This window comes from Patagioenas fasciata, chromosome 1, assembly GCF_037038585.1.
Source record: "Patagioenas fasciata isolate bPatFas1 chromosome 1, bPatFas1.hap1, whole genome shotgun sequence".
NCBI classification, from domain to species: domain Eukaryota; kingdom Metazoa; phylum Chordata; class Aves; order Columbiformes; family Columbidae; genus Patagioenas; species Patagioenas fasciata.
Window position 1 is genome coordinate 1,716,645 of NC_092520.1, and position 12,233 is coordinate 1,728,877.

Consider the following 12,233-nt stretch of genomic DNA (forward strand, 5'->3'; position numbering starts at 1 on the left):
GGTGTCTATATGGCTTGTGCAGATGTTTATGTGGCTCGTGCAGATGTCGATGTGGCTCGTGCAGGTGCGGTTTGTGCACATGTCAGCGTGGCTCCTGTGGATATCAATGTGGCTCATACAGGCACCGTGGCTTGTGCAGGTGTCTATATGGCTTGTGCAGGTGTCTATGCAGATGTTGTGGCTCGTGCAGACGTCGATGTGGCTCGTGCAGATATTGTGGCTTGTGCTGACATTGATGTGACTCGTGCCGACGCCAGTGTGGCTCATGCAGGCCCACGCATACCCAAATGTGACGTTAGTGCCACCATCCTGCAGACCCTGGGGACACCCTCCCAGTGCCACCCCCTCCGGGTTGGCTCTCCCCCCCAGTGCTCCCAGTACCCCCAGTGCCTCCCCCGTTGACCCCTGCTCTGCTTTCTCCCCAGGACGCCCTGCTGAGCCTGGGGGCCGTCATCGAGGTCACCTCCCTGCGGGACACCCTCCGCCATGCGCTCGTCACCCTACTGCCCGCCGTGGTACGTGGGGGTTGTGGGGGGGATGTGGGGCACAATCCGGCCCCCTGGGGGTTTGGAGGGGACCCTGTGGGGTGGATTCTCTGCTGATTGAGCTGACCCCCCACCCCAGCCCATCTCAGTGTCCTCCCCCTATAGGGGCCACACGTCACCTGTCCCCTGGTTGCTGTTTGAAGTTTTTGGGTTGACTTTGGTGACTTTCGGTTGCTGGGATTCGGGTTACCTGGGAGCTGCAGGGCCCATGGTGACCTTGTGGCCCTGGGGTGCTGGTGGCTTTGGGGCCAGGGGTGGCCCTGGGGTGCTGGTGGTGGCCCTGGGGTGGTAGTGGTGACCCTGATGCTCATGGTGGCCCTGGGATGCTGGTGACCCTGGTGCTCATGGTGACCCTGGTGTTCCTTGTGCTGCTGGTCATCCTGGTGCCAGTGGTGGCCCTGGGATGCTGGTGGCCCTGGTGCTCGTACTGGCCCCAGGTGCAGGGGTGTGCGTACGTGTGCATCTGTGTGTGCACAGTTGTGTGCAGATGTGCACAGGTGTGTGCAGGTGTTTGCAAACGTGCAGGTGTGTGCGTATGTACACGTGTATGAGCATGTACAGGTGTGTGCAAACGTGCAGTTGTGTGCACACATGTGCATGTGCGTGTGAGCAGGTGCACGTGGGGTGTGTACAAACGTGTGTGTACAAGCATGTGCGCTGTCCATATGCACATGAGCACACGTGTGCGGGTGTGTGTGTGCACAGGTGTGCAAAATACATGTGTGTGCATGCGCGTGTGTGCATGGCTGTGTGTGCGTGTGCATGTGTGTTCGTGTGCACGCTTGTTTACATACATGTGTGCCCATGTTTATGCATGTGTGTAAGCGTGTATGCGTTTATGTACGTGTATGTGTACGTACATGTATTTATGCACCTGTGTGGGTGTGCACATTTGCTTATGTACATGTGTGGGTGCACGCATGTGTGGGTATGTACGTGTTTACATATGTGTGTGGATGTGCACATGTATTTATGTATGTGTAGATGTGTTTATAGACGTGTGTTCATGTACCTGTATTTACGTACATGTGTAGGTGTGCACGTGTGTTTATGCACAGGTGTGGGTGTGCACATGTTTTTATGTACATGTGTTTACATACATGTGTGGTTATGCATATGTGGTTATGTACATGTGTTTACATACATGTGTGGCTGAGCCCAGTGTGGGTGGGGGTCGGGGTGGGGGTCCCGGTCCCACAGCGCAGCCCCCATACCCAGGAGCACGTCTGCATCTACCTGCGGGATGGGGACACCCGGCTGGTCTGCGATGACCCCCCCCACGAGCTGCCACCCGAGGGGACGCTCAGGTGAGCATGGCCGTGACCCCTCCCTGTCCCCATCCCCGTCGCCGTCCCCATCCCCGTCCCCATCCCTCTCCCCATCCCTCTCCCCATCCCCGTCCCCATCCCCGTCCCCATCCCTCTCCCCATCCCTCTCCCCATCCCCGTCCCCATCCCCGTCCCCATCCCCATCCCCATCCCCGTCCCCATCCCCGTCCCCATCCCTGTCTCCATCCTTGTCCCCATCCCCATCCCTGTCCCCTCGTTGTCCCCATCCCTGTCCTCTCTCTTTCCCCATCTCTGTCTCCATCCCCATCCATGTCTCCATTCCTGTCCCCATCCCTGTCCCCTCGTTGTCCCGATCCCTGTCCTAATTCCTGTCCCCATCCCAGTCCCCTCATTCTCCCCATCCCTGTCCTCACTCTTTCCCCATCTCTGTCCTCATCTGTGTCCCCATTCCTGTCCCTGTCCCATCCCTGTCCCCGTCTGTGTCCATCTCCTGTCCCATCCTCATCCCTGTCCCCGTTCCTGTCCCCATCCCTGTCCTTGTCCACATCCCCATTATCATTCTGTGTATCATCCCATCTCCATCCTTATCCTGTCCCTGTCCCCTCACTGTCCCCACAGCCACCCCCAGGGAGCTGCCCAGGAGATGTCACCCGTGTGGCACAGGGTGTGCAGGGCACACTGTGCATGTGCAGGGACACGTGTGCACAGGGACACACACGTGTGCACACGCACTGTGTGTGAGGAACACACGTGTGCAGAGACACTGTGCACATGCAGGGACGTGCACAGGGACACACACGTGTGTGCACAGGGTGACACACGTGCACAGGCGCTGTGCGTGTGCACAGGGACACACAGACATGCACAGGGACACACACGCATGCACAGGTGCTGCATGTGTGCAAGGGACACGTGCAGGGTTACTGTGCATGTGCAGGGACACGCGTGCACAGGGACACACACACGTGTACAGGGAGATGTGTGTGCACAGGGAAACGCACAGGGACACACGCACATGCACAGGGTGACACACATGCATAGACACTGTGTGTGTGCAGGGACACATGTGCAGAGGTGCTGTACATGTGCAAGAACACATGCATGCACATGGATGCACATGTGTGCACGGTGCTGTGCCTGTGCAAGACACGTGTGCACAGGGACACAAAAACATGCACAGAGATCCACGTGTGCATGGTGCTGTGCATGTGCAAAGGACACACATGCACAGGGACATAGACATACAGAGGGACACACACGTGTGCACAGTGCTGTGCATGTGCAAGACACACGTGTACATAGGGACACACACTTGTACAGGGACATACATGTATGCGCAGGGACACACAGACATACACGGGGACACAGATGCATGGTGCTGTGCTGTAGGGGACACACACACGTGCACAGAGACACACACACAGGCACAGGGTCACATACGTGTGCAAGACACACATGTACATAGGGACACACACTTGTACAGGGACATACATGTATGCACAGGGACACACACACGTGTGCACAGGGTGACACATGTGCACAGGTGCTGTGCATGTGCAAGGGACACACAGACATGCACAGGGACACACACACGTGCACAGCTGCTGCATGTGTGCAAGGGACACATGCAGAGTTACTGTGCATGTGCAGGGACACATGTGCACAGGGACACACACACGTGTACAGGCGCTGTATGTGTGCAAGGGACACGTGCAGAGTAACTGCATGTTCAGGGACACATGTGCACAGGGACACGTGAGCAGGTGCTATATGTGTGCAAGGGACACACATGCATAGGGACACACAGACATGCCCAGGGACACACACGTGTGCACGGTGCTGTGCATGTGCAAGGGACACACATGTGCACAGGGACACGTGCACAGGGACACACACGTGTGCATGGTGCTGTGCATGTGCTGGGGGCACACACGTGCACAGGGACATGTGCACAGGGACACTCAGACATGCACAGGGACACACACGTGTGCATGGTGCTGTGCATGTGCAAGACACACGTGTACATAGGGACACACACTTGTACAGGGACATACATGTATGCGCAGGGACACACAGACATACACAGGGACACAGGTGCATGGTGCTGTGCTGTAGGGGACACACACACGTGCACAGAGACACACACACATGCACAGGGTCACATACATGTACATGTGCAAGACACACATATGTGTGCACAGGGACACACAGACATGCCCAGAGACACACATGTGTGCACAGTGCTGTGCATGTGCAAGGGACACATGTGTGCACAGGGACACACATGCATAGGGACACACAGACATGTCCAGGGACACACACGTGTGCACAGTGCTGTGCATGTGCAAGGGACACACATGTGCACAGGGTCACGTGCACAGGGACACTCAGACGTGCACAGGGACACACACGTGTGCACGGTGCTGTGCATGTGCTGGGGGCACACACGTGCACAGGGACATGTGCACAGGGACATGTGCACAGGGACACTCAGACATGCACAGGGACACACACGTATGCATGGTGCTGTGCATGTGCAAGATACACACGTGTGCACACAGACACGTGTACAAGGGACACACACATGCACAGGGACACACATGGGCACAGGGTGACACACGTGCACAGGCGCTGTGTGTGTGCAAGGGACACACACGCTCACACGTGCTGTGCAGTCCTGGTGGCCCGTCCCCTTCCCAAACATACAGGTCCCCTGTCTGGGGGGTGTCCCTGCTGGGGGGTGTCCCTGCCCGGGGGGGCGGTGGTGTCCCTGCCCGAGGGGGCGGTGGTGTCCCCACGGGCGATGGCTCAGGGTGTCCCATCCCCGCAGGGACGCCGTGCGCAGGCAGCAGCGGGTGCAGTGTGGGGGGCTGCCCCCCACCGAGCCCCCTGCCCAGCAGCTGGGGACACTGGCAGCACCCCTGGCACCTGGCACGCAAGGTGGGGCTTGGGGGGGACAGGGTGGGAGGATTGGGAGATGGGTGGGTGGGCAAATGTGCGGGTGGGTAGATGGATGGGTGGGTAGATGAGTGTGAGTGTTGGTGGGTGGGTAGGTCAGTGGGTGGATGGATGGAGGGATAGAAGGATGGAGGGAGGGGTGGAGAGACAGAGGGAAGGATGGAGGGATGGAAGGAGAGATGGATGGATGGATGGATGGATGGATGGATGAAGAGATGAAGAGATGAAGAGATGGAGGGTTGGATAGAGGGATGGAAGGATGGAGAGATGGATGGAGGGATGGAAGAATGGATAGAAGGATAGATGGAGGGAGGGAGGGAGGGATGGATGGATGGATGGATGGATGGATGGATGGAGGGATGGAGGGATGGATGGGTGGATACAAGGATGGATGGAGGGAGGGATGGAGGGTTGGATAGAGGGATGGAAGGATGGAGAGATGGATGGAGGGATGGATGGACAGATGGATGGATGGATGAAAGAATGGATATAAAGATAGATGGAGGGAGGGAGGGATGGATGGATGGATGGAAGGATAGATGGAGGGAGGGATGGATGGGTGGATAGAAGGATGGATGGAGGGATGAATGGATGGATGGAGGGGTGGCTAGGAGAGTTGGTAGATGGGTGGGTGTGTAGATGGATGGGTGGGTAGATGCGTGTGAGTGTTGGTAGGTGGATAGGTCAGTGGGTGGGTGGTTGGGTGAATGGAGGGGGGGATGGAAGAGTTGGTAGTTGAGTGGGTAGATGGATGGGTGGGTGGCTGGAGGGATGGAGGGAGGGATGGATGGGGGGGATGGAAGTGTTGGTAGTTGAGTGGGTAGATGGATGGGTGGGTGGCTGGAGGGATGGAGGGAGGGATGGATGGGAGGGATGGATGGGAGAGTTGGTAGATGGGTGGGTGAATGGGTGAGTGGGTGGATGGATGGGTGGTTGGGTTGGTAGGTGGGTGATTGGATGGGTGGGTAGAGGGGAGAGCCACTAGAGTGGTGGGCATGTGGATGGATGGGTGGGTGGTAGATGGGTGGGTGTGTGGATGAGCATATATGTGTGAGAGTCAGTGGGTGGATGGATGGATGGATGGATGGATGGAAGAGTTGGCAGATGGGTGGGTAATGGATGGGTGTGTAGCTGGGTGGGTGGGTGGATGGGTGGGAGAGTAAGTGGGTTGGTAGATCAAAGGATGAATGGATGGATGGAGGGATGAATGGAGGGGTGGATGGACAGGAGAGTTAGTAGATGGATGGGTGAGTAGATGGATGTGTGGATGGGTGAGTTGATGGATAGATGGGTGAGTAGATGGATGAGTAGGTGGGTGGGCAGATGTGTGGGTGGGTGGGTAGATGGATGGATGGGTGGGTGGGCAGATGTGTGGGTGGGTGGGTAGATGGATGGATGGGTGGGCAGGTGTGTGAGTGGGTAGATGGATGGGTGGGTGTGTGGGCAGATGTGTGGGTGGGTAGATGGGTGGGTAGATGAGTGTGGGAGTTGATGGGTGTGTAGGTTGATGGATGGATGGATGGATGGATGATTGGATGGATGGATGGATGGATGGATGGATGGATGGATGGGTGGATGGATGATTGGATGGGAGAGTTGGTAGATGGGTGGGTGGGTGGGTAGATGGGTGTGAGAGTCAGTGGGTGGGTGGGGGAGTTGGTAGGTGTGTGGGTGGGCTGATGGGTGGATGGGTGGGAAAGTGGGCAGGTGAAGACAGCGTGCAGGTGGGTGGGTGGGAGATGGGTGCACGTACAGGTGGGTGGGAGCAGGATGGATGGGTGAGGGACACGTGAGCATGGGGACAGATGGGTGCCTGGGGGACAAGGAGGCAGGGAGGCGGACAGGTGGATGGATGGATGGATGGATGGATGGATGGATGGATGGATGGATGGAAGCAAGCCCAGGTTGGCCAGAGAGGTGGTGGATGAACCATCCCTGGAGACATCCCAGGCCAGGCTGGACGGGGCTCTGAGCAACCTGAGCTGGTGAAGATGTCCCTGCTCATGGCAGGGGTGGCACTGGGGGAGCTTTTGAGGTCCCTTCAACCCAAACCATCCTGTGATTCTGTGGATGGATGGATGGATGGAAAGAAGGAGGGATGGAAAGAAGGAGGGATGGATGGATAGGAGGACATCTGGGTGGGTGACGCATGGGGACACAGTGGGGACACAAACCCCAGGCTGTCCCCGGTGTCCAGTGGGACCATCCCTCTCCCCTCCCAGTGCTCATCATCCCACTGGTGGACAAGGACAGCGGGACCGTGATCTGCGTCATCCTGGTGAGCGGGGGGACATGGGCCGGGCTCTGGGGGGACGGTGCCACTACCCGGACACCGGGGTCCTCACCCCACACCCCCCGTCCCCGCCAGGTTCACTGCGGCCAGCTGAGCGACCCGGACGAGCAGAACCTGCGCGCGCTGGAGAGACACGTGAGTCACCCGCAGCCCGGGGACCTGCCGCCCCCCGTCCCCAGCCCCGTTGTCCCTTGTCCCTCACGTGCCGCCGCCGCAGACCCTGGTGGCGTTCCGGCGCCTGCAAGCCCTGCAGAAGCTGCAGCCCTGGCCCCAGGTCAGCCTCTCCACCAGCTCCTCCCAAAACTCCTTGGCCAAGGCTGAGAAGGTGCCCGACAGCGGCTACACCCCCTTGGACTGCAAGATCCTGCAGCTCTGCGGTGAGGCCGGGGGGTGGGACACGGGGGGACACGCGTGGGGAGGGGGGAGTTGGGGTGCTGAGCCCCTCCCGGCACTCTCGCCCCTCATGCAGGTGAGTTGTACGACCTGGATGCCGCTTCGCTCCAGCTCAAGGTCATCAACTATGTGAGTAGTGACGCCACCCCTCAGCCCCCCCTCATGTCCAGAGACCCTTGTTCTATTTCCAAGAAAAGATAAAATCCCCCCACGGCAAAGAAAAGTATCAACCATTAGTTGTGTGGTCATCAGTAGGGACCAGAGTGAACAGCTTTGTCATGACCATCAGTAGTCTCCAGAGTGAACTGTATCAGCCGTCTGGGTGGGGACACCTGGCTCTGTATGAGTACCCTGGGCATGGGGAGACAGAGGAGAGGCTGGATCCTGCCTTGGGGGGAGGACTGGGGACATTTTGGGGACACTAACCATCCCCCCGACTCCCCCTCACCTCCAGGGACCCACATTTTGTTTCCAAAAAAAGGGGAAATCCCCCCCAAGACAAAGAAATGTCTCAAGCATCAGCTGCACAACCATCAGTAGGGACCAGAGTAAACAGCTGTATCACAACCATCAGTAGTCTCCAGAGTTAACGGTGCCACCCTAACCACAGAAATGCCAAGAGGACTTATGAGTTTCTCTCTAGTGTCCTGTACACAACCTTCAGTAGGGTCCAGAGTGAACAGCCTTGCCCTCACCATCAGTAGGGACCAGAGTGAACACGATCAGCCCCAGGGAAGAGGTTTTAGGGGACACTTGGCTCTGTGTGGCTTTTGTGGGTGCCCTGGGCATGAGGAGGGGCCACACCCTCCCCTGCGGGGGATTGGGGACAGTTTGGGGACACTAAACACCCAGTCCCTGCTCACCCCAAGAGACCCTCATTTTGGTTCCAAACAAGAAAATCCCTCCAAGGCAAAGAAACGTCCCAAGCATCAGCTGCACAGCCATCAGTAGGGACCAGAGTAAACAGCTGTATCACAACCATCAGTAGTCTCCAGAGTTAACGGTGCCACCCTAAGCACAGGAGCTCCAAGAGAGAACCTATGGGTTGCCTCTAGTGCCCTGTACACAGCCCTCAGTAGGGTCCAGAGTGAACAGCCTTGCCCTCACCATCAGTAGGGACCAGAGTGAACGTGATCAGCCCCAGGGAAGAGGCTTTTGGGGGGGGACACCTGGCTCTGTGTGGGTGCCCTGGGCACAGGGAGGGGACGGATCCTGCCCTGAGAGCGCGTGGGGGACAGTTTGGGGACACTGACCACCCTCATGTTCCCTCCCCAGCTGAAGCAGGAGACCCAGTCGCTCAGCTGCTGCCTCCTGCTGGTCTCCGAGGACAACCACCAGCTCTTCTGCCAGGTGGGTGTCACCAGGATTGTCCCCCGTGGGGACAGCAGGTCCCTGTGCACCCTCCCAGGGCTTCGCCACCACCCCATGTCACCTCATTGTCCCTTGTCCCCCTCTATCTCCTCCAGGTGGTGGGGGACCGTGTCCTGGAGGAGGAGATCAGCTTCTCGGTGAGCAAGGAGGGGGTGGCACGGGTTGGGGGGACACAACCAGGGAGGGGACAGCGGTGTCACCTGTCCCCTCTGCCCACAGCTCACCTTCGGGCGCCTGGGCCAGGTAGTGGAGGACAAGAAATCCATCACCTTGAAGGACATCAGCGAGGTGGGACACCTTGGGGACACGGTTGTCCCCCCCAAAAGTGTCCCTTGGTGCGGGGAGGGGTGGGATGTCACATCATGTGTGTGTGTCCCCCTGCCAAAAACAGGAGGAGCACAAGCAGCTGAGCAGCATGTTGGGCTGCGAGGTCACCTCCATGCTCTGCGTCCCCGTCATCAGCCGGGCCACCTCCCAGGTGGTGGCGTTGGCCTGCGCCTTCAACAAGCTGAGCGGGGACAGGTGAGCAGCACCTGGTTGTTTATTTGGGGTGGGGGGACAGGATCGGGCCCTCACCTTGTCACCAAACCCCCTGGGATGGGGACGGTTTTGGGCGTGGTGGAGTATCCTCATCATTGTGGAGCATCCTTGTCATTGTGGAGCATCATTGTGAAGCATCATCATCATTGTGGAGCATCATCATAGCCATGGAGCCTCATCCTGGAGGAAAGGGAGGGACAGATGTGGCGTAGGGACCAATGGGGACAGGGGACTGAGGAGTCTGTGTGTGTCCCCATGGCCATGGGGACTGTCCCCCCTTCCTCCCCGGCAGCTACACGGAGGCGGACGAGCGCAAGATCCAGCACTGCTTCTGCTACACGTCCACGGTGCTCACCAGCACCTTGGCCTTCCAGAAGGAGCAGAAGCTCAAGTGCGAGTGTCAGGTGGGCGTCACACGAGTGTCACACGCGTGTGTGTGCGTGTCCCCACGTCACGCCGCTCGCTGACGGGGTGTCCCCTTTTGTCCCCGACCAGGCCCTGCTGCAGGTGGCCAAGAACCTCTTCACGCACTTGGGTAGGTGCAAGGGGTGGAACCCCCAGGGGATGGTGGCACCAGGGTCCCCTGTCCCCTAGCGGGGTGGGGGGGGTGTCCCTTGTGCTGCCAGCCCTGGGGGTGTGATGGCAGGAGGGGGGTCATGAGCAGGGGCAGAGCGCACACTTGGAAATGGGGGTGTGCACGTGTCATGTTGCACATGCACAAACCACTGCACAGACGTGTGCGTGCATGTTGCACAAGCACAGAGCGCTGCGTGCATAGGTGTGTGCATGCACACACGTGCATGTGTGCTGCGTGCACACGTATTGCTGCGTGCACGCTTGCACTGCTTCATGCATGCACGTGCACGAGTTGCATGAGCACAGAGGGCTGCGTGCGCTTGTAAATGCGCGTGCACACACGTGGAGACGCGCTGCTGCACACACACAGAGCTGCGTGCACGCACACTGCTGCAAGCACATGCATCGCTGCACGCACAGCTGCACGCAGACCTGCACTGCTGCATGCATGCGCGTGTGCAAGCATGTTGCACAAGCACAGAGCGCGGTGTGCGCTTAGAAGTGTGTGTGCACACACGTGCTGCTGCACACCTGCGCTGCTGCATGCACACATGCTGCTGCACACGCTGCTGCACACACACACACAGCTGCACGTGCACGCACTGCTGTATGCATGCTTGCACTGCTTCGTGCATGCGTCTGCACACGTTGCGTGAGCACAGAGTGCATGCGCTTGCAAGCGTGCGTGCACACGTGTAGCACTGCGTGCGTGCACTGCGGCATGGACATGCACTGCTGCACACACAGAGCTGCGTGCACGCACACTGCTCAGGAACATGCATTGGTGCGCACGCAGAGCCGCACGCATACGTTCACTGCTGCATGTATGTGTGCATGCACGTCGCACGAGCACAGAGCGCTGTGTGCTCTTGTAAATGTGTTTGCATGTGTGCGCTGCTGCACGCACACACCGCTGCGTGGACACGTGCTGCTGCGTGCACGCACATGCACGTGCACGCGTTGCAGGAGCACAGAGCACTGTGTGCGCTTATCAATGTGCATGCACACGCTGCTACGTGCACACAGCGCTGCACGCTTGCACACGCTGCTGCGTGCACACGCGCAGCTGCACACCCACGCTCTGCTGTGCATGCACACGCCGATGCATGCGTGCGTGCACAGAGCTGCACCACACGCACTGCTGCACACACACGTGCTTCTGCAGGCGCACACGCGTGGCTGCAAGCACACACGCATGCACGCCCGCACGGCTGCAGTTCGTGCTGCACACCAGCATCCTGCTGCACCGCGTACGCTGCTGCCCGCTTGCACAGGCTGCGTCGCACTTCAGTGTGCACACACGCATGCGCTCATGCGTGCACACACATGTACATGTGTGCCCCATGCTCTGTGCAGCCTCTGTCCCCCTGCTGTCCCCATGTCTCTGCTGTGTCCCCCCCTCTCATCACACCTCCCGAGGGGCTCCCTGACCATGTCCCCCCCCACAGACGACGTCTCCGTCCTGCTCCAGGAGATCATCACGGAGGCGCGAAACCTCAGCAACGCCGAGATGTGAGTGACCGCGACCCGATGGGGGGTGACACGGTGACACGGGTGGGACCCCCGTGGGTACCAGCGGCCGCCGCGTCTCTTGCAGATGCTCCGTGTTCCTGCTGGACCGGCTGAGCCACGAGCTGGTGGCCAAGGTGTTCGACGGCGGCGTGGTGGACGACGAGGTGAGCGCGGGGACAAGGGGACGGTGTCGCGGGGGCGACCGCGGCGGTGACAGGTGACAATGACCGCAGAGCTACGAGATCCGCATCCCGGCGGACCAGGGCATCGCCGGGCACGTGGCCACCACCGGGAAGATCCTCAACATCAAGGACGCCTACTCGCATCCGCTCTTCTACCGCGGCGTGGACGACAGCACCGGCTTCCGCACCCGCAACATCCTCTGCTTCCCCATCAAGAACGAGAGCCAGGGTGCGGGGACATGGGGGACACGGGGACACAGGGGACACGGGGGACATGGAAACATCACCCTGCGTGGGGAGGGTTTGGTGTCCTGGCGTGATCGCCCAGCACGTTGTCACCAGATGGTGGGTGTGATATTGTCCCCGGCACGGGGGGCACGATCCTGTCCTCAGGATGTGGACATGGCGCTGTCCCTGGAATGTGGGCACGATCCTGTCCCCAAAACACCGGTGCGATCCTGTCCCCAGCACATGGGCGCAGTGCTGTCCCCATCCCCAATGCACAGGCACAATCCTGTCCCCAACACATGGGCACAATTGTGTCCCCTATCACACTGCCACAGCGCTGTCCCCG

General features: G+C 59.3%; 1 protein-coding gene across 2 annotated transcripts in view; it reads left to right on the top strand.

The window, feature by feature from the left end:
- PDE2A (phosphodiesterase 2A) overlaps positions 1-12,233 on the top strand; it is a 66,567-nt gene that overhangs the window by 46,607 nt on the left and 7,727 nt on the right. For both annotated transcript variants that reach the window (XM_071811942.1, XM_071811989.1), the window contains 16 exons: positions 426-515; positions 1,764-1,852; positions 4,665-4,774; positions 7,015-7,070; positions 7,161-7,220; positions 7,303-7,462; positions 7,555-7,607; positions 8,754-8,828; positions 8,945-8,986; positions 9,069-9,137; positions 9,241-9,371; positions 9,682-9,793; positions 9,885-9,924; positions 11,414-11,477; positions 11,563-11,641; positions 11,711-11,888. In XM_071811942.1, coding sequence (XP_071668043.1) covers positions 426-515; positions 1,764-1,852; positions 4,665-4,774; positions 7,015-7,070; positions 7,161-7,220; positions 7,303-7,462; positions 7,555-7,607; positions 8,754-8,828; positions 8,945-8,986; positions 9,069-9,137; positions 9,241-9,371; positions 9,682-9,793; positions 9,885-9,924; positions 11,414-11,477; positions 11,563-11,641; positions 11,711-11,888 — 1,408 coding nt within the window. The remainder of the gene's footprint in view (positions 1-425; positions 516-1,763; positions 1,853-4,664; positions 4,775-7,014; positions 7,071-7,160; positions 7,221-7,302; positions 7,463-7,554; positions 7,608-8,753; positions 8,829-8,944; positions 8,987-9,068; positions 9,138-9,240; positions 9,372-9,681; positions 9,794-9,884; positions 9,925-11,413; positions 11,478-11,562; positions 11,642-11,710; positions 11,889-12,233) is intronic.